This window comes from Ranitomeya imitator, chromosome 2, assembly GCF_032444005.1.
Source record: "Ranitomeya imitator isolate aRanImi1 chromosome 2, aRanImi1.pri, whole genome shotgun sequence".
Classification (NCBI taxonomy): domain Eukaryota; kingdom Metazoa; phylum Chordata; class Amphibia; order Anura; family Dendrobatidae; genus Ranitomeya; species Ranitomeya imitator.
The window spans coordinates 29,795,137-29,818,973 of NC_091283.1; the positions used below are offsets into that span (position 1 = coordinate 29,795,137).

The window sequence follows — 23,837 nt, forward strand, 5'->3', positions numbered from 1 at the left end:
ATATGTACCAAATATTGTCAAAATCACATAACGTATAAATATGATACATACCCGTAGAAACTAAACCTATGGATTGGTGTTAGTGCAATATAGCAAACTATCCTAAAAACATCTCCAGATGCTACCAAGCCGTCAAGCTACATCGCAAGCCGTCCACCTCTCGCCATCCACCTCATACCAGACCCCGGTGTGGAGATGCAATGCTGCAAAGCGGCGTCTCCCGACGCGTTTCTTCACTCAAAGATTCATCAGGGGAGAAATGCTGCTGCGATGGCAGAGCTGAACAGGCGGTGAGATCCACCCAATACATGTTTTGGTTCTGTTCATTCAGCTCTATGCATCGCAGCGTCTTGGAGTCAATATATCCCACTGTCATTAACCCTGAAAGCTGCCATAGTTTAACCCATCAGGGAACACTCATGCATATGTTGAAATGAGTTATGTGTATCCTGGATAGATAGATGGGTATCTATGACTATTTTTGGTAGCATCTGGAGATGTTTTTAGGATAGTTTGCTATATTGCACTAACACCAATCCATAGGTTTAGTTTCTACGGGTATGTATCATATTTATACGTTATGTGATTTTGACAATATTTGGTACATATAGCCCAAGTATCTTTATTTTCTAAAAACAGTTCAGTGACAAGAAACAGAGAGAGCTGTTTTGGGGCTTTAGTAGACAAGGCTGTGAGGAGGTTTATCCTACCTTAGGCATATCCGTTGTCTAAATACCCATATTCTGGTATACAATTGTTGGCCCTCAGATTATGATCCTATTATTTGCTTTTGTGATCATAGGGTAACAATGGTGGATTGGTAGTGACAGTTAGTGCAGTCTGGTAGCTGTATCTGTTGTTAGTCTTGTCTTGTTTCCCCATTCTGTGTAGGTTATAGGGCACTCAGCACTTTTTGGTTCCTGTTTGTCTTTATATGTGTTTTTTTTTTTCCTTTTGGTATATGTGCCATTGAGGCTTTTTAGACTAGACCTAATAAAGGTTAATTTTTATCCATTTGCTATATATGGTACAATTTCTATTTTTGGATATAAACACCACGCTTACTTTATACCGTCTCAAAATCCCTTCACATAAGCTGGGTCCTCGCTATATCGGTCCATTCGAAGTTTTGTCTCGTATTAATGACGTTTCTTACAAACTTAAGTTGCCTGCCTCTCTGCGTATTTGTAATTCTTTTCATGTGTCTCTCCTTAAACCTGTAGTTTTTAATCAGTTTCATTCTTCTAACCTTTGTTCTCCTTCGCCTGTTTCCGAGGATGATGTCTTTGAGGTTAGGGACATCTTAGCCATGAAAAAACTTAGGGGGAGAACTTTGTTTTTGGTTGACTGGAAGGGTTTTGTTCCTGAGGAGAGGTCCTGGGAGCCTCGAGAGAACATTCGGGCTCCTCGTATTTTGTCCCGGTTTCTTTCTAGTCTTAAAAAGGAGGGGCGTAAAGATGGGGGTACTGTCATGCCGTTGCTGCCGCCGCCTCTCCCCACTGCAGCTCGCCGGGTGCGCGCGCGCGTCGCATTCAGCTCTGCGCGTGCGCACATCTGATTCCTCTGTTGGCACTCTTTCCTGTCCTCTCCGTCATCCTGGAGGACTGTAACCCGGAAGTAGCTCCCATGCTGCTATGTAAACTGCTTCCTGCTGCTTCTCTGTGCCTGATGTTCATTTGTGTTTACAAGTGCTTCTGGCCACCTGTGGTCTCTGTGCTTTCCTAGCTCTCTGACTTTGGATCTCCTCCGCCCTCTGCAGTGCCTGTCTGTTTCCTGTGTTCCTGCCTTGCTCCTTCAGTTCCTTTTCCTCTGCGGTACCTGCCCGGCTCCTATATCTTTTCCTTGCTCCCGTCAGCCTCGGTGTCTCCATATTGTCCTGCCAGCCTCCGTGCCTCCGTAGCGTTCCCATCTTCTCCCTTGTCTCAGTAGTTCCTTTCTGTGCCCTCTTTCCCTTTGTGCCTGCTGTGTTCCCATCTGTTCTCAGTCGACCCTCCAGCGTCCGTGGCGATAGTCCCTCACGGGCTTGCCCCTAACTCTCCCTGTATAGGGGGCGGTCCACCTGGTCAGCTCGTCCGAGAGGGGTTCGTCATCACGGTCCAGTGGGTCCACTCTCCGTTTTTCACTGTTGTAATCTACATGCTCTGATCGGACTGCACTCGGGTGACATCCGAGTGCAGCCAGATTTTTACAGCGTCACAAGAATATATAAAAGTACAAAAGTGTATAAAGACATATATTTTCACCTTGACATATATATAGATAGATAGATAGATAGATAGATAGATAGATAGATAGATATGCACATTTATTGACTTGATCTTAAAACTTTGTGTTTTCTCTATACAGATATTTCTGGTGATTTTGGAAATCTCAGCAGCGCCCCCACTGGCCCGTATGTTGGGGCAGTGATCGGTATCTGCGTGGCTGTCGTCCTCGTCGTCGTTATTGTTGCATTCGGTTTAATTTTCTTTGCAAAAAGCAGAAAACCATGGATATCTGGATAGAAGACGCTTATGGAGAGAATAAATAACAGGTCATAAACCCACCGAACGTCCTCACATGTCGATCATTATCAGCTCCCAAAACCAAAGCGGCTAATATTGGTCCAATGAAGTAACGAAAGTTTTGCATCATCTGATGGTGCAGAAACGTACAACTCCATACGGTTATTGTGCTGACGATGATCCATCTGTGTGCGCGCTCCATCCACTCTACACATGACAGCACTGCTGAGCTGTCGGCAGGTTGTATCTGCTCCTGAACCACAGCGAACTCCTTCCATCATGGAAACAAAATGAAAACTTGTGTGTGTCCTATTGTGTTTGTAAGAATTTATTTCTATTATGTTGTTTTGCTTTCACTATCGTCCTATGTAACGCTGCATACACCGTACAATTGTAGTGTCCATGTGACATATACACTATGCCTGGAAATGTTCCTGTCATGTACGACAAACGTATTCACATCTATCAAGCTATCCTTTCTCTTCTTAGAATTCAGTACAGAAGTATCCACGCAGGAGTCAGTGGGTGATGTACACGTGTACACAGGGAGTAAGTGGGTGGTGTACACATGTGTCCCCCAGGGAGTCAGTGGGTGGTGTACACTTGTCCCGTAGTCAGTGGGTGATGTACACATGTCCCCCAGGGAGTCAGCAGGTGATGTACACATGTCCCGAAGACAGTGGGTGATGTACACATGTCTCCCAGAGAGTCAGTGGGAGGTGTACACGTGTCTCGGAGTCAGTGGGTGATGTACACATGTCCCCCAAGGAGTCAGTGGGTTATGTAAACATGTGTTCCTTAGGGAGTCAGTGGGTGATGTACACGTGTCCCCCAGGGAATCAGTGGGTGATGTACACATGTGAAGCAATGGCCGGGGGACCACCACAGTGCAGGAAGACTACCGTACACAAGATGAGGTGCAAACAACAAAGGGTAGATTTATTGGAAGGCAAGGAATGAAGTGGATGAGGAAGATGCAAACAGGGGTATGCAATGGCAAAAGATAATTTACAAGAGTTATATTCTTTAGCTTGTCCGTAAAATAGCACGGTGCTCCAACTATTACAGAAATAACATACGTCACACAAGTAATGGCAAACAATAAACAAATAATGATGCTACTCTACGTATAACCTCCCTGGCCTTTACTAAGCAGGCCTCACGGCTGCCGTGTACTGACTCCCACGAGGAGATAGTCGATCATCAAGACTTCTAGCGGCTCCTTAGTTTGTATGGTCTGGATGGGTGCCCTCTGTTCGGTACTCTTAATGAGGTCACATACTCGATATTGCCGGCAAACCGCTTACCGCTTCCACCACAGACTCCAACCGGGGGTAATACACATACCGCTGTAACCATTGGTAGGTCTTTGTGGGCCCGAAGTGAGCTCCAAATTTGTGGGCTTCTTTAGCTACTTCTTGAGCCATTCTTCTTGGGATGACCACCTGCCACCTTACTTCCATATCTTTTGGCTGTTGTCTCTTACGATATAGCAATGACTCTCGCACTTCTAGTCTATCCCACTGGTGTAACACACTCTTCATTTCAGAGTCCAGATCATCTCTCTCGTTTGTCAGGCTTCCGCTTCTGAGTTACCCACCACTTCATCTGTCTCAGCCCTTCGTCTCCATCCTGAAGATGTCGCCATTCCTCATTGGTTCTCCCAGAGAACGGGGTAATGCGCAGGCCTCCCTTCTTGACTGGGCCGCAACCACTGGGGGCTTAAACTTACAAAAGTCTGGGGTTTCCTCCTCTTCGGGTTGCTCATCGAGATCCCCCATTGGAGTCTCCACAGTCACTCTTGACAGCCCATCAGCATTTGCGTTTACGGTAACAGAGCGATAACGGGTGGTAAAGTCAAACTTGGGTAGGCGAGCCACCCACCGTTGTTCTAAGGCCCCAATTTAGCATTCTCAAGGTGGACCAGGGGATTATTGTCTGTTCGAACTAGAATCTTGGTCCCTGTCAGGAAGCCCGCAAACTTCTCTGTCATGGCCCACACCAGGGCCAGGAGCTCTAACCGGAAGAAGCTGTAATTGTTAAGGTTTCTTTAGCTGTCTCGCAGGGACCTGCTGGCATACCCAAAGACACTCTCATGTCCATCCTGTATCTGAGAAAGTACTGCACCGAGTCTATGAAGGCTACCATCTATGTACAACAGGAACGGTTGATTGAAGTCTCCGTAGGCCAAAATTGGGGCTGAGGTAAGGGCATTCTTTGTAGCCTGGAAGGCCTCATCTTGTCTCTGGGCCCTCGGGATGTACTGGGTCTTTGGTACTCCAGCGGTCCCCCTCAGCAGCTCATTGAGAGGACCCGTCACCTTCGCGAAGTCTTTAACAAACAGGCGGCAGTACCCAGCGAGCCCCAAAAAGGCCTTGAATTCTCTCACTGTTTGAGGGACTGGCTACTTCTGAATAGCAGCCACTTTTTCTGGTGAGGGTAGAACTCCATCTTGTGACACTATGTGGCCCAGGTACTCGATCTCTCTCTTGAAAAGGTGGCACTTCTTTGGCTTCACCTTCAGGTTATGAGCCCGCAGTCTTCCGAGTATCTGTCCAAGCCGGGCAAGGTGTTCTTCGAATGAGGCCGAAAACACAATGATTTCATCCAGATAGATCAGGGTAGCCTCAAAATTTAAGTCTCCCAAACACTTTTCCATCAGCTATTGAAACGTGCCCGGAGCATTGGAGAGCCCGAAGGGCATCCGGTTAAACTCGAACAGCCCCATAGGGAGGATGAAGGCATTTTCTTCTTTGTCTTTCTCTGCCATGGCTACTTGCCAGTATCCGCTTGCTAGGTCTTCCTCGATGCGGGGCAACGGATACGAGTCTCGAACAGTGCAGGCATTGAGTTTCCTGTAATCTACACAGAACCGGATGGTCCCATCCTTTTTCTTGATAAGCACCAGCGGGGCTGCCCAAGGGCTCTGACTACTCTGCACCACTCCTGAATCCAGCATCTGCCTCAGTAATGTTTTCACCTCTTGGTACATCTTGGGCGGGATCTGCCGGTATCGTTCTCGAATTGGACGACCTTCTCCGGTCAGTATCTCATGCTTGATGGCTTCAGTACAGCCGAAATCCTCGGCATGACAGGCGAATGCGGCCTGATTTTCCCACAGCATAGCTTCTATTGCTTGCACACTCTCAGGGCCCAGAGCCATCACATCCACTTCCATTTGATTAAGGATGACCCGTCCACTCCACTCTGGGGATGACGTCTCTTTGGCCCCCGCAGCAACTGCTAGGGTCCACCCCACACCTTCTTTCAACGATAAAGACATCTCCTTCTGACTCACCACTTCACCCTTATGTAGGTACACCAGGGCCAGATCTGTCCCTCGTGGCAGGGTGACCTCCCCGGGGCCCATATTCAAAGCTCTTATGGGGACATGTCCTCCCTGGACTACAGCTATTCATTCGAGCTATCATGACTTCTTGGTCCACTCCTTCACCTACCGCAGGCTGAACAATCACTTCCAACCCGTCAAGATTGCGATGCGTCCCCACTGGAAGGTATACTATAGTTTCTCGCTCGGGAGGCAGGACTAGAGGTTCTTTACCTAGAGCCCTGTTGACCCTTATGGTTTGATAGGATGGCACACTCTTCTGCGTCCCACAAGCGCGGATCAGACGTTGAAGGGCTTCTTGAGTAGGCTTATGTGTAGTAGCCTTCTTCCAATATCCAGGTCTCCATTTGGTAAACATAATCTGATCGAGTTCACATAGGATATTCATTCCCAGTACTACAGGCACATCTTCTTTGATAGGCTCAGGGACTAGCAGGATCCCTTTTCTCCCCACTTCTTGCCCACAGATTCGAATATTCATCCACACGACCCTTGTGACCGGGATCGGTTGTTGGCTGGCAGCAAACAAACGGATCAATGTCTCTTTTTCTGGCTTGGCCAGGTCCTAGTAATGCTGCTTGAATCAAGTGTTCGTTATGATATGGAGCGGCCTCTCTCGTCGCCTCCCCTGCAGAGTGCCGCACTACTGCGGGGGCTGGTAGTTTAACGGCGGCTTCCGCTGGCCTTGAGTATAGTTCCGACAGTCTCTAGCAAGGTGCCCCCGTCCTCCACATTCCCAGCGTTGGATACCTCCTCCTTGCTGGGGGGTACCTCGAGCCTATCCTCATGCCTCCGATGCCTGACAGGAGGGGGCTTGCTCCCACTGATCCCTTATCGGTCGGGCCGAAGAATGGTTGCATGAGTATGGTGGGTCAGACTGTTGTAGTTCCCTCACTCTTCATTCCATCTGGGTCAGTTTCTCTTGCACATTGACAAGGGATTGCTGCAAGTCTTGCACCACCTGGACCAGCACCTCCTGATGGTTTGGGTCCCCTCTGGTATTGGCGCCCTGGACACACATCCCCTCAGACACGTAGCTCTCTCCTTTACTTTGGGCTATTGTTTCTGCCAGGATTTGATGAAACGTAAGAGCCGGATCTGCCCGGACCTGTTCTGACAGTGCTCGTCTCAGGGATGTGCTGTGCAGTCCCAGAATGAATTGCTCCCGAAGTATCCGGTCTTTAGAGCCCATGCCGCCAAATCCATCCGCATCCTTTCTCTGCATCTCCGCTAACACTTCTTGCAGTGTTGTTGCATACTGAGGAATTCCTTCTTCCCGCTGCAGCCTAGAGAAAAATTTGTTGCGAAGGTGTCCGGCGCTAGCAGTCTCCCTGTAGATCTCTTCCAGGAACTTCACTAGCTCCTTCAGGGTACTGCGGGTGAGTTCTGGTTGTAGGCAGACGTTTCTGCGGGCTTCTCCCTCTAGGGCAGTTAAAGCAATGTGCACTTCGAGGTTGGGGGGGATGTTATAAATCTTCAGGATGCTTTGCAGCCGGGACACCCAGTCGGACAGTGGCATATTATTGCCATCAAACTTTGGTAGCACACTAAATATAGTGCCCATAGGGAGTGTCCTTGCAGGGGTTCCACCAATGCCCACAGCATCTCCATTAACATTAGCATTCCCGCCTAGGCTGTCTGCTGCCTCCATCTTGGTGACAGTACCCTGCTCGCAGCGCCACTTGAAGCGATGGCTGGGGGACCACCACAGTGCAGGAAGACTACTGTACACAAGATGAGGTGCAAACAGCAAAGGGTAGATTTATTGGAAGGCAAGGAATGAAGTGGATAAGGAAGATGCAAACAGGGGTATGCAATGGCAAAAGATAATTTGCAAGAGTTATATTCAGTAGCTTGTCCGTAAAATAGCACGGTGCTCCAACTGTTACAGAATCAACATACATCACACAAGTAAATGCAAACAATAAACAAATAATGATGCTACTCTACGTATAACCTCCCTGGCCTTTACTAAGCAGGCCTCACGGCTGCCGTGTAATGACTACTGAAGCCTACACTAGGCCCTAACATGTGCACAAAACAGGAACAAATGCACGGTGATGTTGGGGACTCAGAGCCAGTCCCGGTGGGCCCCCAACAGTCTAGTATGGTGGTGCGCACGGCTTTCTGCCAGCTCCGTGAAACGTGGTCTTCTCCTTGCTTCTGGGTCCTGGAGGTGCTCCTGGAAACTGTAAATCCCTTTCTCGGTATCTTCGTGGCTTCTCAAACTCACACAGGACAGCCACTCTCCCTGCACCCGGAAAAGTCTGTCAAATTTCACAAGTCCACTCTGTTACAGGCTGTGGGTCCTTGCTTGCAGAAAACAGCACAAAGTTCTCTCTGCAGCAGCTTCAGCTCACACAGGCTGTTCAGGCTCCACCCCTGCCATCTGCACAGTCCAGCTCATTCACACAATCTATTGCAGGGGAGAAGCAGAACTTTCCATCACACCAAACAAGGGGGTGCAGTCTCTTAAAGTGACAGTGTGTTTCTTACTGTCCATAACAGCACCACCCTCTTACACGTGTCCCACAGGGAGTCAGTGGGGGGTGTACACATGTCCCGCAGTCGGTAGGTGATGTACACGTGTCCCCCAGGGACTCAGTGGTTGGTGTACACATGTCCCCCAGGGAGTCAGTGGGTGGTGTACACATGTGTTCCCCAGGGAGTCCGTGGGTAGTGTACACATGTGACCCACAGGGAGTCAGTGGGTGATGTACACATGTATCCCTCAGGGAATCAGTGGGTGTTGTACACATGTGTCCTCCAGGAGTCAGTGGGTGGTGTACACATGTGTATACAGGGAGTCAGTAGGTGGTGTGTACATGTGTCCCCAGGGTGTCAGTGGGTGGTGTACACATGTGTCCCCCAAGGAGTCAGTGGGTGATGTACACATGTGTCCCCAGAGAGTCAGTGGGTGGTGTACACAAGTGTCCCCCAGGGAGTCAAGTGGGTAGTGTACATATGTTTCCCCCAGGGAGTCAGTGGATGATGTACACATGTGTACACATGGAATCAGTGGGTGGTGTACATATGTGTCCCCCAGGGAGTCAGTGGGTGATGTACACAAGGAGTCGGTGGGTGGTGTACATATGTGTCTCCCAAGGAGTCACTGGGTGATGTACATATATGTAGGCAGGGAGTCAGAAGGTGATGTACAGATGTCCCCCAGGGAGTCAGATAGTGGTGTACACATGTGCCCCCCAGGGAGTCAGTAAGTGATGTACATATGTGTCCAACAGGGAGTCGGTGGGTGATGCCATAAATTACAAAGTTAGACTGTTTGCCGTCATTCATCAGTCCTAGAAAGCCAAGAGACTATTCCTGTTGGAGAACACAACTCAAAGTTATGTGTCCTACTCATTAAAGAACTGAAAAAAAAGGGACTTTTACCTCTTAAAACAACAAATGCACATTAATGTTAATATAAAACTTCTCAGTGCACAGTGACAGTGCGCTCTCTTGTCATCTCTGTTGAGAAGTGATGATCCGGCAACAGAGCGCGCACTGTCAGTGGAAATTGTAAGAAGATAACCCAGCCAGCAGGTAAAGCAGAAACCACAGCATTCACTTGCCTTCTTGTCACTTCATTTTCACAAAAAAACACAACATTGAGTGCCAGAATAATATCAGTTCACCGACCAAACCACTATCTAGAGTTACACTACTTGATTAAAACTTCACTTTTAATTATATATTAAAACATACAAAATCAACGATAAGCAGCATAATAAACACAAAAAGAAAAAAAAGAGAAAGGGCCAACAAATATCTGCTATCTGGCACACAGAGGGAAATGTAGAATAGCCCTAATACAATGCTGTTGTCTCCCTACTTTGCTGCGGAAGTTGGCACCCTATGACCTGATGGTGCCCCCACTCATCTTTGACTCCCCCTAATCGCCCTATCAGGTCCTGAAGTGAGGGAGAGGAAAGATATAAAGTATGCAACATCATTGTGGGTATGGTGCCCAAATAACAAGTTATTGCACGACTAACAACAGATCACAACGTATGGAGGTCAAGAAAAAGTATCTCACTACTCCCGGATTATAGGAAAAATGCACCCTCCTTACACCACTAATGCACCAATATTCAACAGCAACCTATCACCCCAATATTAAGGAGCATACAGACAAACCAATAGGAGCTAGTAACATACATAGTAACATAGTAACATAGTAACATAGTTAGTAAGGCCGAAAAAAGACATTTGTCCATCCAGTTCAGCCTATATTCCATCATAATAAATACCCAGATCTACGTCCTTCTACAGAACCTAATAATTGTATGATACAATATTGTTCTGCTCCAGGAAGACATCCAGGCCTCTCTTGAACCCCTCGACTGAGTTTGCCATCACCACCTCCTCAGGCAAGCAATTCCAGATTCTCACTGCCCTAACAGTAAAGAATCCTCTTCTATGTTGGTGGAAAAACCTTCTCTCCTCCAGACGCAAAGAATGCCCCCTTGTGCCCGTCACCTTCCTTGGTATAAACAGATCATCAGCGAGATATTTGTATTGTCCCCTTATATATTTATACATGGTTATTAGATCGCCCCTCAGTCGTCTTTTTTCTAGACTAAATAATCCTAATTTCGCTAATCTATCTGGGTATTGTAGTTCTCCCATCCCCTTTATTAATTTTGTTGCCCTCCTTTGTACTCTCTCTAGTTCCATTATATCCTTCCTGAGCACCGGTGCCCAAAACTGGACACAGTACTCCATGTGCGGTCTAACTAGGGATTTGTACAGAGGCAGTATAATGCTCTCATCATGTGTATCCAGACCTCTTTTAATGCACCCCATGATCCTGTTTGCCTTGGCAGCTGCTGCCTGGCACTGGCTGCTCCAGGTAAGTTTATCATTAACTAGGATCCCCAAGTCCTTCTCCCTGTCAGATTTACCCAGTGGTTTCCCGTTCAGTGTGTAATGGTGATATTGATTCCCTCTTCCCATGTGTATAACCTTACATTTATCATTGTTAAACCTCATCTGCCACCTTTCAGCCCAAGTTTCCAACTTATCCAGATCCATCTGTAGCAGAATACTATCTTCTCTTGTATTAACTGCTTTACATAGTTTTGTATCATCTGCAAATATCGATATTTTACTGTGTAAACCTTCTACCAGATCATTAATGAATATGTTGAAGAGAACAGGTCCCAATACTGACCCCTGCGGTACCCCACTGGTCACAGCGACCCAGTTAGAGACTATACCATTTATAACCACCCTCTGCTTTCTATCACTAAGCCAGTTACTAACCCATTTACACACATTTTCCCCCAGACCAAGCATTCTCATTTTGTGTACCAACCTCTTGTGCGGCACGGTATCAAACGCTTTGGAAAAATCGAGATATACCACGTCCAATGACTCACCGTGGTCCAGTCTATAGCTTACCTCTTCATAAAAACTGATTAGATTGGTTTGACAGGAGCGATTTCTCATAAACCCATGCTGATATGGAGTTAAACAGTTATTCTCATTGAGATAATCCAGAATAACATCCCTCAGAAACCCTTCAAATATTTTACCAACAATAGAGGTTAGACTTACTGGCCTATAATTTCCAGGTTCACTTTTAGAGCCCTTTTTGAATATTGGCACCACATTTGCTATGCGCCAGTCCTGCGGAACAGACCCTGTCGCTATAGAGTCACTAAAAATAAGAAATAATGGTTTATCTATTACATTACTTAGTTCTCTTAGTACTCGTGGGTGTATGCCATCCGGACCCGGAGATTTATCTATTTTAATCTTATTTAGCCGGTTTCGCACCTCTTCTTGGGTTAGATTGGTGACCCTTAATATAGGGTTTTCATTGTTTCTTGGGATTTCACCTAGCATTTCATTTTCCACCGTGAATACCGTGGAGAAGAAGGTGTTTAATATGTTAGCTTTTTCCTCGTCATCTACAACCATTCTTTCCTCACTATTTTTTAAGGGGCCTACATTTTCAGTTTTTATTCTTTTACTATTGATATAGTTGAAGAACAGTTTGGGATTAGTTTTACTCTCCTTAGCAATGTGCTTCTCTGTTTCACCTGGAATATGCAAATTAGCCTCCTGAAGCTTGAATCCCTGGTTTGGTGATGCTTTCGAAGCAGCTGGTCCCGGCTGTACCCAACGATCTTCTAGCTTAGGGAGACTTCGCTTCTCCCAGAAGGCACCTGGAATATGCAAATTAGCCTCCTGAAGCTTGAATCCCTGGTTTGGTGATGCTTTCGAAGCAGCTGGTCCCGGCTGTACCCAACGATCTTCTAGCTTAGGGAGACTTCGCTTCTCCCAGAAGGCACCTGGAATATGCAAATTAGCCTCCTGAAGCTTGAATCCCTGGTTTGGTGATGCTTTCGAAGCAGCTGGTCCCGGCTGTACCCAACGATCTTCTAGCTTAGGGAGACTTCGCTTCTCCCAGAAGGCACCTGGAATATGCAAATTAGCCTCCTGAAGCTTGAATCCCTGGTTTGGTGATGCTTTCGAAGCAGCTGGTCCCGGCTGTACCCAACGATCTTCTAGCTTAGGGAGACTTCGCTTCTCCCAGAAGGCACCTGGAATATGCAAATTAGCCTCCTGAAGCTTGAATCCCTGGTTTGCATACCTATTATAAGTATGCATACCTATTATACGGAGAGAAGTGCAGAATAGCCCTAATACAATAATGATGCCTCCCTACCTTGCCGTGGAGGTTGGCCCCCTAAGATATATGAATGGGGAACAATGTCCATCCATCCATGCCAGGCAGCTGCCAGCCAATGTACTTTATTCTGCTGTTGATATTTGCACACTTGCATTATATATCTTCCCCCTTCCCTCATCTTAGGACCTAATAGGGCGTATGAGGGAAAGTCGATGGTGAACGGAGGCACCCATCAGCGCAGGTCATAGAGCGCCAACCTCCGCAGCAAGGTAGGGAGACAGCAGTATTGTATTAGGGATATTCTGCATTTCCCTCCGAATACCAGATAGCAGATATTTGTTGGCCTTTTCTGTTTTTTTTTGTTTATTATGTTGCATATCATTGAATTGTGTGTTTTAATATATCATTAAAACTTCACTTTTAATCAAGTCACCCTATCTCTAGATACTACTTCTTGTCACTTGTCAGCAGAGCCGATAAGGGAGCGCACTGTCACTGTGCATTAAAAGAATATTACACAGTGACAAGATCCTACTGAGCACAAGTCAGAATTGATAACCAACGCATGCTCAATAGAGCTGGGACTATCCCAACCCCTGAGACAGACATCACTGATGACGCTGCTTTTCAGGATGGGAACAGAGCCTGGGCAGTATTCCAGCGAGCACTGGGGATTTTCAAATTAAATGTCATCAAAGAGGAAGTAGGTAAAAAATACTGTAAATAAAGCGGTTAGATGTTAGATAGATTAGAGCGGAACGATAGGGACTTTTCAGTTAAAGTATATGCAGTATATATATATTTATTATTACGTTAAATATTTACAATTAAATCAGGTTTAGTTTCAGACCACCCCTTTAACAAAACACTAAGGGCTCATTTCCACTTGCGAGGAAAACGGACGAGTGCAATCCGCTAAAAAATCGGATTGCACTTTTTGTCTCAGCTGAAATCGGACTGAGAAAAAAAATCGCAGCATGCTGCGTATTGCTGCGATTCTCAGACGAGACTCGCCAATGTAAGTCAATGGGTGCGAGAAAAAAAAAATCACACAGCACTCGGACCATGCGAATGCTGTCCGATTTTTACGCACCGGTGTCCTTTGAAAAGCCGGCAATTCAACGCGGTGTACAGTAAAATCACACTGACAGGTTAGATTAGAGTAGATATATACACATAGAATAGGTATATATACACATATATATATACATATATATATCAGTGAGACACCTATATATATATATTTATATTTAATGCAGCGCTAGATAGCAGAAAAGCCGGTAATTCAATTTCCGGCTTTTGCTATCTCCTTCACAAACCCGACATGATATGAGGCATGGTTACATACAGTAAACCATTTTATATCCCTTATTTTATTACATATTCCTGACTACTAATGTAAGAAGTGTCTTTGTGTACAATTTGGCCGTTCTAGCTGTTAAAATAAAGGGTTAAATCACGGAAAAAATTGGCATGGGCTCCCGCGCAATTTTCTCCGCCAGAGTGGTAAAGCCAGTGACTGAGGGCAGATATTAATAGCCTAGAGAGGGACCATGGATATTGTCCCCCCCCCCCCTGGCTAAAAACATCTGCCCCCAGCCACCCAAGAAAAGGAACATCTGGAAGATGCGCCTATTCTGGCACTTAGCCACTCTCTTCCCACTCCCCTGTAGCTGTGGGATATGGGGTAATAAAGGGTTAATGTCACCTTGCTATTGTAAGGTGACATTAAGCCTGGTTAATAATGGAGAGGCATCAATAAGACACCTATCCATTATTAATCCAATAGTAGTAAATGGTTAATAATACACACACACATTAGGAAAAAAGTATTTTAATGAAATAAAGACACAGGGTGTTGTAATAGTTTATTATACCCTCAATCCAATTGAAGACCCTTGTCACCTGAAACAAAGTTAAAATAAAAAATAATATCCCATACCTTTCAGCCGTTACAGTCATGTCCCACGATGTAGCTACCTAGACTTGCGGTGCTGCGACCCCTGCTGGCATAACCTCATATAAACTCTAGCGTGGGAATTTTTCAGAATATTTTCTCACGCTAGAGTTCATATGAGGTTATGCCAGCAGGGGGCGCAGCACCGCAAGTCTAGGTAGCTACGTTCCCCTGCTTCCATTCATTCCCCAGCTTTTACAGGCAGGAGCACAGCTGCATTAGCAGGCTCCTGGTTGTAAATATCTTTAACCCCTTCAGATGGATTTACAGCGTGGGACATGACTGTAACGGCTGAAAGGTATGGGATATTGTTTTTTTATTTTTCCTTTTTTAGAGAATGAGGGTTGTCATTTGGATTGAGAGTATTATAAACTATTACAACACCCTGTGTCTTTATTTCATTAACATACTTTTTTCCTACAGGGGAGTGGGAAGAGAGTGGCCAAGTGCCAGAATAGGCGCATCTTACAGATGTTGCGTTTTCTGGGGCGGCTGGGGGCAGATGTTTTTAGCCAGGGGGGGGGGGCAATAACCATGGACCCTCTCCAGGCTATTAATATCTGCCCTCGGTCACTGGCTTTACCACTCTGGCGAAGAAAATTGCGCGGGAGCCCACGCCAGTTTTTTCCGTGATTTAACCCTTTATTTTAACAGCTAGAGCACCCAAATTTTACACAAAGACACTTCTTACATTAGCAGTCAGGAATATGTAATAAAATAAGGGATATGAGATGGTTTACTGTATGTAACCATGTCTCATATCCTGTTGGGTTTGGGAAGGAGAAAGCAAAAGCCGGCAATTGAATTACCAGTTTTTCTGCTATCTAGCGCTGTATGAAATATAAATATATATATAGGTGTCTCAGTGACATATATATATATATGTATATATACCTATTCTATCTGTATATATCTATTCTATCTTTTCTATTCTAATCTGTCAGTGTCATTTTACTGTACACAGCACTGATTTGCCGGCTTTTCAAAGGACACCGGTGCGTAAAAATCGGACAGCAATATGGATGTCATACGGATGTCATACGGATGTTGCAATAAAAAAATCGCATGACACTCGCACGATTTTCCTCTGTTTTTTCGGTCCGTAAATCGGTCCGTTTTTTCCTCTCAAGTGGAAAAGAGCCCTAAGAAAACCATTTTCTGACAAAAAAGCCTAAAAAATGCTACGTAGAAGGAGCATTGTATTTAGTAGTTTCCACTTGAAAACGCATCATTTTTTACCATCTCCAAAATACTCCGTAAGAGGCTCGCGATGTGTGAAAGACGGAGGGAAAGATAGAAGAGACCTGAGAGGAGAGCGATAGCTCCATGGTAGAGCAGAAACGTGTGAGTATCCAGGCTACTAAGAAGGCCGGCAAGGAATGCACAGGAGGGGCTGGTGGGGTCTGGAGAGTTGTTCTGTAAGGAGATCGACATAATGCCCACATTCCCCCTTGAAGAAAATATGTGTTCTTGTATTGTGTAGTGTAAACTGTGACATGAGCTGATGGTGTAAATGTTGTGTGTTGCACGGCGGTAGGGAGAGTTTAGAGTCAATAGTGACAGCAACATCAAGGAGCATCGCACAGGGAGCAGGCTCCTTCTGTGCTTCCATCGGCACAAAGCAATGTGATCACGTTGTGACGATGGTCTCCATGGTGACCCCCGGTCGCAAGATGGCTGCAGGGTCCTTCAGGGTCCTGCAGGGAAAGGTGGCCTGTGAGCGCCTGTCCAGAGGAGGAGCTGACACACCTCCTTCCCTGCCTGTGAGACGCTGCTCCGATGCACTGCAGTGCAGAAGCATTGCAGAGTATTAGATCAGCGATCTGTCATTGTACAGTGATGTCCTATCCTGGGACAATATAAAGAAGTAACAAAAAAGTTATAAAAAAGTGTAAAAATGTTAAAGAAAAAAATCCCCAAATAAAGAACAAAAAAAGAAAAAATATTAATCCAATAAATAAATTTATTTATGTAAAAAAAAAAATAAAAAAAAGTATGCATATTTGGTATCGCCACCTCTGGATCAACCAGACCTATAAAACAGTCCCACTCATTAACCCCTTCAGTGTGCACCATAAAAAAACAAGGCAAAAAAAACTATACTTTATCATCATACTGCCAAAAAAACTAGTGCAATAAAGTGTGATCAAAAAGACGAATGTAAATAAAAATGGTACCGCTGAAAACATCATCCTGTCTCAAAAAAAACCAAGCCACCATACAGCGGTTAATAAACTTCTTGAATGTGGTTTTGGGCACCTTGAGGGGAGCAGTTTTTAGAATGGTCTCACTTTTGGGTGTTTTCTGTCGTATTGTCCCTTCAAAGTCACTGAAAATGTGAGATGGTCCCTAAAAAAATGGTTTTGTAACTTTTGTTGGAAAAATGAGAAATCACTGATCAAAATTTTAACCCTTCTAACGTCCTAACAAAAAAAAGTTTCAAAAATTGTGTTGATGTGAAGTAGACATGTGGGAAATGTTCTTTATTAACTATTTTGTGCGATATGACTTAAGGAAGTAAAAATTAAAAGTTTGAAAATTTCAAAATTTTCAACATTTTTGCCAAATTTCCAATTTTTCCACATATAAACGTAAGTCATATCAAATAAATTTTTACCACTATCTTGAAGTACAATATATAGAAAAAAAAAACAATCTCAGAATCAGTGGGATCCATTGAAGCGTCCAGAGTTATGACCTCATAAAGTGAAACTGGTCAGAATTAGAAAAAAAATGGCCTGGTCAGGAAGGCGAAAACAGGCTTCACGGTGAAGGGGTTAAGAGAGAGCCTGTGCTGCATCCACTTCCGCTTCCCCCTGAGATGGGACATCCCCAGCCGAGGACGTGCGGCAATTTTGTAAACATAAATCATATAAGAGAAAAATGTACTCGAGAACCACATTTATAAACAACTAGATGGTGGCCCGATTCTAACGCATCAGGTATTCTAGAATATGTATAGTAGTATATAACACAGCCCACATAGTATATAGCACAGCCCACGCAGTATATAACACAGCCCACGCAGTATATAACACAGCCCACATACTATATAACACAGCCACGTAGTATATTGCCCAGCCACGCAGTATATAGCACAGCCCACGTAGTATTTAGCACAGAGACGTAGTATGTAACACAGGCCACGCAGTATATAACACAGGCCACGCAGTATATAACACAGCCCACGCAGTATATAACACAGCCACGTAGCATATATTACAGCCACGTAGTATATTGCCCAGCCACGTAGTATGTTGCACAGCCACGTAGTATATAGCACAGCCCACGTAGTATATATCACAGGCCACGCAGTATATAACACAGCCCACACAGTATATAACACAGCCCACGCAGTATATAGCAATGTGGGCACCATATCCCTGTTAAAAAAAGAATTAAAATAAAAAATAGTTATAAACTCACCTTCCGTCTGCCCCCAGATCCAGGCCAGGCGTTTAGCGATGCTCCTCGCGACGCTCCGTTCCCAAGAATGCGAGACCGCTACGTCATCTCCGGTCATTGCCAAAATGCATGCTTGGGACCGGAGCGTCGTGAGGAGCGGGAAAGGCACCAGAAGGTGAGAATATAATGATTTTTTATTATTATTATTATTATTATTAACATTAGATCTTTTTACTATTGATGCTGCATAGGCAGCATCAATAGTAAAAAGTTGGACACACAGGGTTAATAGCAGCGTTAATGGACTGCATTAAACCGCATTATGCCGCGGTGTAACCCAGTCCGTTTAACGGACTGCTAAAACCCTATGTGGCCGCTGACTGGAGGGGAGTATGGAGGGGGCACTGACTGGAGGGGAGTAGGGAGGGGTCAATTCGTGGCCGGACTGTGCCTGTCGCTGATTGGAGTGTGAAACCACCAGGTGGCACCACAACCTCACATACGGGAATCATTTAATAAGTTAGTATAAACATATTGTCAATTGTAAAAGCCTAATCATAGTTACCATGACAAAAAGAGTGCCATACATATAGATTTAATCACATGAGAAAATACACATACAGCAAAAGATAGAATAGTGTAATATGCCTGTGCAAGACTGTGATGTCAAACCCAGGAAAAAACACCAGCGTACGTTTTGGGCATCTGCCTTCTTCTTCTGGGGGTAAGAGCAAGCATTTATAGTACATCCTAGATGCACCAATCGAACGATACACACACACATGAGAACTAATTATGTGATGTATTATAACTCAGACTGAGACAATGGGGGGCCCATGTATGGGGCACTCATTATCGTTAGTTACCCCTCCCAAAATGGTGTCCTAATCACATTAGGAAGCAGTCCTCATTTCCTATAATTTATTTACGCCCCCTGTATGTCGGCTAATAATATGCCCGGGGTGGGCGGTTCATAACAAATATCACATGTGGCATGCGTCAGGACGACATGCAAAAGAGACACATGCCACGAATGCATCAGGGAGGGCAGTCTGATCACATGACCCGACAGGCACCGCCCATGCCGCACAGGAGCGCGAGCCGGGTCTAGAAAGATAAGGCCAGGGAGGTGCACACTCAGCATGACGGCGTGTGTGTGCGTCAGATCCACTGTAGGTAAGTATCCGAAAGAAAAGCCTTCCAAAAGAAGAGGAAGATACATCTGAAAGAAACCAATATATTATAAGGAGCAGACCATACTTTCCAGTATCATAGCGTCAAATACCAATACATCAGTACAGTACATGAATACTATGAGACCCGGATTCTAGATATATTATGGTAACTCCAAGGGACATGCACAGCACTGTAACAATAGGGTCTCACCATTCAATATTGGAGAAATGTTCCATCACATACACATTATCCAATGCAATATAGATATCCGTAAAAAAATTTGGGGTTTCAGACAAAGGAAGGCCCTGCTTGTTCTGAAGAGAGAACATCCAAGAGGTCTCCTGTTCCAGGATTGACCATCCAAATTGAACAGACGACCCAGATTGGAAGGGATGTAAACCACATAAAGGGCATATAATGGTATACTCTGCAAAAAATTTAAAAAAAGCAAATAAAATTAATGTTAACAGAAAATAGGAAAAATAAAAATAAAACAATTGTGATAAAAGAGGAGAGAGGAGACGTAGAGGAAGGGAATGAAACTCATATTTCAGTCTCGATCCACTTGGTCTTTAACGGCTTGAGCAAACGACTGGTTTGACCCCCATGTATACCCAACATCTGCACCTCAGACTTTTCGCCCACTATGATCACTGTTATGAATGCCCCGGGAATGTATGAAGGCCCTCCACATCGGATGCTTCTTTCTCCGCTGTCCTGCAGGTTGCTCCTGGCTGTGGTTTTGTCTCTAGTTCTTTGGATCTCTGGATCTCTTGGCTGTCTGGATATTCGGATGTTTGTTGTTACAGAGGCATATCCCCTTTTCATAGTTCACAACTGTTCTCGGACTCTAATCTTCAAAGCTCGTGTAGTGAGTCCCACATGTCCTTTCGGGCAGGGGCACCTTGTATATAACTGCTTTAGTAGAGCAGGTGATAGGTTGAGTCAATTCTTACCCTTCCTTTCCACCAGATGAGTGGAAGGTCGTGACACGCTCTATATTGGGGCATGCAGCGCACCCTCCATAAGGATGACACCTCCACCTGGGGCCACGAGACAGAGAGGGCTGATCATTTTGGCCATAATGGCTCTGCACCAATATAGCTCTTAAAGGGAACCTGTCACCCCGTTTTTTCAGATTGAGATAAAAATACTGTTAAATAGGGCCTGCGCTGTGCGTTACAATAGTGTATGTAGTGTACCCTGATTCCCCACCTATGCTGCGAAATACATTACCAAAGTCACCGTTTTCGCCTGTCAATCAGGCTGGTCAGGTCAGGTGGGCGTGGTGACATCGCTGTTTCTTCCCCAGCTTTCCGTTGGTGGCGTAGTGGTGTGCGCATGTCCAAGTTCCGAATCCACTGCGCGCACGTGAAGAAAAAGCGCGCGATCTGCGCTATTACCCTTGTCATCAGTGGGGCGGCCATCTTCCTGAGGCCGCGCGTGCGCAGATGGAGTGCTCTGCTGCACGGGGCTTCAGGAAAATGGCCGCGGGATGCCGCGCGTGCGCAGATGGAGATCGCGGCGGCCATTTTCCCGAAGCCGAGATGCAGACTCGGCTTTGGGAAAATGGCCGCCGCGATCTCCATCTGCGCACGCGCGGCATCCCGCGGCCATTTTCCTGAAGCCCCGTGCAGCAGAGCACTCCATCTGCGCACGCGCGGCCCCAGGAAGATGGCCGCCCCCACCGATGACAAGGGTAATAGCGCAGATCGCGCGCTTTTTCTTCACCTGCGCGCAGTGGGTTCGGAACTTGGACATGCGCACACCACTACGCCACCAACGGAAAGCTGGGGAAGAAACAGCGGTCACCACGCCCACCTGACCTGACCAGCCTGATTGACAGGCGAAAACGGCGACTTTGGTAATGTATTTCGCAGCATAGGTGGGGAATCAGGGTACACTACATACACTATTGTAACGCACAGCGCAGGCCCTATTTAACAGTATTTTTATCTCAATCTGAAAAAACGGGGTGACAGTTTCCCTTTAAGTTCTTATTACATCTTCATGTTATGTGTCGGGGCATAAGAGATGGAGTACTCGCCCTTAGCTACCGCTACTCACCACGTTATAGTTCCAAAAGACGTCTCTAAAAATCTGTTAAAAATGTCATCTTGTTTTCCAGTTCAGTAAAGTGGCGCTTAAAACTGATCCGGTGCTGCATCCGCTTCCGCTTCGCCCTGAGAGGGGCATCCCCAGCCGCGACGTTTGGCAATTTGGTAAATATTGCTCAATACGGTGCTGACAATGGTGTAAATATTGGATGTAAACATTCCCTCCTAATGGTGTCTCTAAGATAGTGGCGTGAGCGCACACAGGAGGAGCGCGCGGATATCAGGTCACTTGTGAGATTGGAGAAGCATGAGACCCAGCGAAACACTCGCACCCTGATGCACGGGTCGTCTGCTGTCTCTTATCACTGTAAAGTACCAGGAGAATCGGCGTCGCTGTTTATTTCTTCACAGTATCTGAATCGGATGAATCACTTTTATGCTGAGCAATGTTTACTCTGCCGGTGTGAAGAATTCTTTTGCAGGCGCTGTGGTGTGGAACTCCGCCAATATCACGCTTTTCATAAACAATGGCGCTGATGTCTTCCCCAATAAATCCCTGATATAGATGAAGGTAGGTGTTACAGGATCATACTCAATTTAGGATTACATTTCCAATAAATTTGGTCCCACAAAGGGGATGTCACGGTGGCTGCGACCCGGTTTGTGGTCCTGGGCGCCCAAATAAAAGGTCTTTTAGGGGAGTTGTAATAAAGTTTGTGTTCGTGATGCCACCTGTGGTAATTGGTCAGTGGGGACCGACGCTACTTAAAGGGGTCCTCTGGGGTGATGTTATGGCAGCTAGATGGTATAACTTCCCATAGGTGAAGTGTATCCCCAGGGCTCCCGGTGTGTAGGTGAAGATGGTGAATAGTGCAGTAAAGAACGAGGACACAGGTTTGCAGTCTCTTTCCCTGGTTTATTGGAGATTTCAGGTATCCACAGTCCAGGGCACCAGATCACAGGTACAGGCAGGGTCCGGCGGCTTGGAAGCGAATTCAGATTACCCTTTACCAGGTGGAGTTAAAAGTCTTCCTACCAGCGCAGTGGTGTAGTCCCTTACTGCCTATGGCTTCTAGCAAGGTACTCACAGTTCTTTCTGTCCTCCATAAAGGTGGGACACAAACCTGTATGACAGGTGGCTCGAGCCTTTTTATAGGGTCTCATGACCCATGTCTCCTGGGTGCTAGGGCGGACAGGTGATGTGTAATCCAGCTGTCCTGCCGGTTTCTGCTGTGCCTCCTAGAGTCCGACACAACCTCGCTCTTCTGGCTACCGGTATCTGCGCTCTGCCAGGGAGGTAGCTCAGTCGCAGCTGTCCTCCCTTGTTGTCACTCTTCTGTGCTTCGCTCTCCTGCACGCTCACTAAACACTGTTCTTTCCTTCTGTATATCACTATCCAGGAGCTGCAGCACCTCTGTCTGTATGGCCCCTCACACGTCCTTGTGCCTCAGACTGCTCCAGTCTGCTGTCTGGCACTCACTAACAAGCTTTCCCTCAAGACCAGAATATATATATAGGGGAGCCACCCCTAATCAGGATCAGAGCTCCCCCTTCTGGCCTGGAGTGTGAACATGTTGTGTGCTTTGTGATTACCTGATAACAGGAATCCTTCATCGCTTCCAAGCGTGACATCACTCTCCCTGTGAGGAAAGCAATGCCACTGTGACAACCAGGATCCTGGGGTGTCACACATGCACAGAAGTTGATACAAATGGGTTTGAATGGCTACTAAAGGCAACATCCTCACCTGTGACCTGTTTGCATGTAATCAGTGTGTGTGCATAAAAGCTAAGTGAGTTTCTGGGATCCAGACAGACTCTTGCATCTTTCATCCAGCCACTGACATTTCTGGATTGTGAGTCATAGGAAAAGCAAAAGAATTGTCAATGGATCTACGGGAAAAGGTAGTTGAACTGTAGTAAACAAGAAAAGAATACAAAAATAAATATCCAAGGCATTGATAATGCCAGTCAGCACCATTCAAACTGTGATTAACAAATGGAAAATCAGGGGCTCTGTAAAAATAAAACCACGGTCAGGTAGACCAACAAAAATGTCATCCACAACTGCCAGGAAAATTGTTCACGATGCAAAGAAAACCCACAAATAACATCAGCTAAAATACAGGACTCACTGAAAACTAGCGGTGTGGCTGTTTCAAGATGCACAATAAGGAGGCACTTGAAGAAAAATGGGCTGCATGGTCGAGTCACCAGAAGAAAGCCATTACTGCATAAATGCCATAAAGTATCTAGCCTATAATACGCAAAACAGACAAGCCTCACAACTACTGGAACAAGGTAATTTGGAGTGATGAGACCAAAATTTAACTTTTTGGCCACAACCATAAACATTACATTTGGAGAGTGGTCAAGAGGGCCTGTGATGAAAGGAACACCATTCCTACTGTAAAGCACGGAGGTGGATCGCTGATGTTTTGGGGATGTGTGAGCTACAAACACATAGGAAACTTGGTCAAAGATGAAGGAAAGATGAATGCAGCATGTTATCAGCAAATACTGGAGGCAAATTTGCAATCATCAGCCCGGAAGCTGCGCATGGGATGTACTTGGACGTTCCAACATGACAACGATCCAAAACACAAGGCCAAGTTGACCTCTCATTGGCTACAGCAGAACAAAGTGAAGGTTCTGGAGTGGCCATCTCAGTCTCCTGGCCTCAATATCATTGAGCCACTCTGTGGAAATCTCAAGCTCCCAGTTCATGCTAGACAGCCCAGGAATTT

At 45.8% G+C, this 23,837-nt stretch overlaps 1 protein-coding gene across 1 annotated transcript in view; it reads left to right on the forward strand.

Annotated features, from left to right (window-relative positions):
- The window catches only part of LOC138661552 (major histocompatibility complex class I-related gene protein-like), a 107,005-nt gene extending 102,934 nt beyond the window's left edge, over window positions 1-4,071 (forward strand). Inside the window, exon 6 of the mRNA XM_069746352.1 lies at window positions 2,347-4,071. Within this exon, the coding sequence (XP_069602453.1) occupies window positions 2,347-2,504 (158 nt within the window). The 3' untranslated portion in view covers window positions 2,505-4,071. The remainder of the gene's footprint in view (window positions 1-2,346) is intronic.
- The last annotated feature ends 19,766 nt before the right edge of the window (window positions 4,072-23,837 follow it).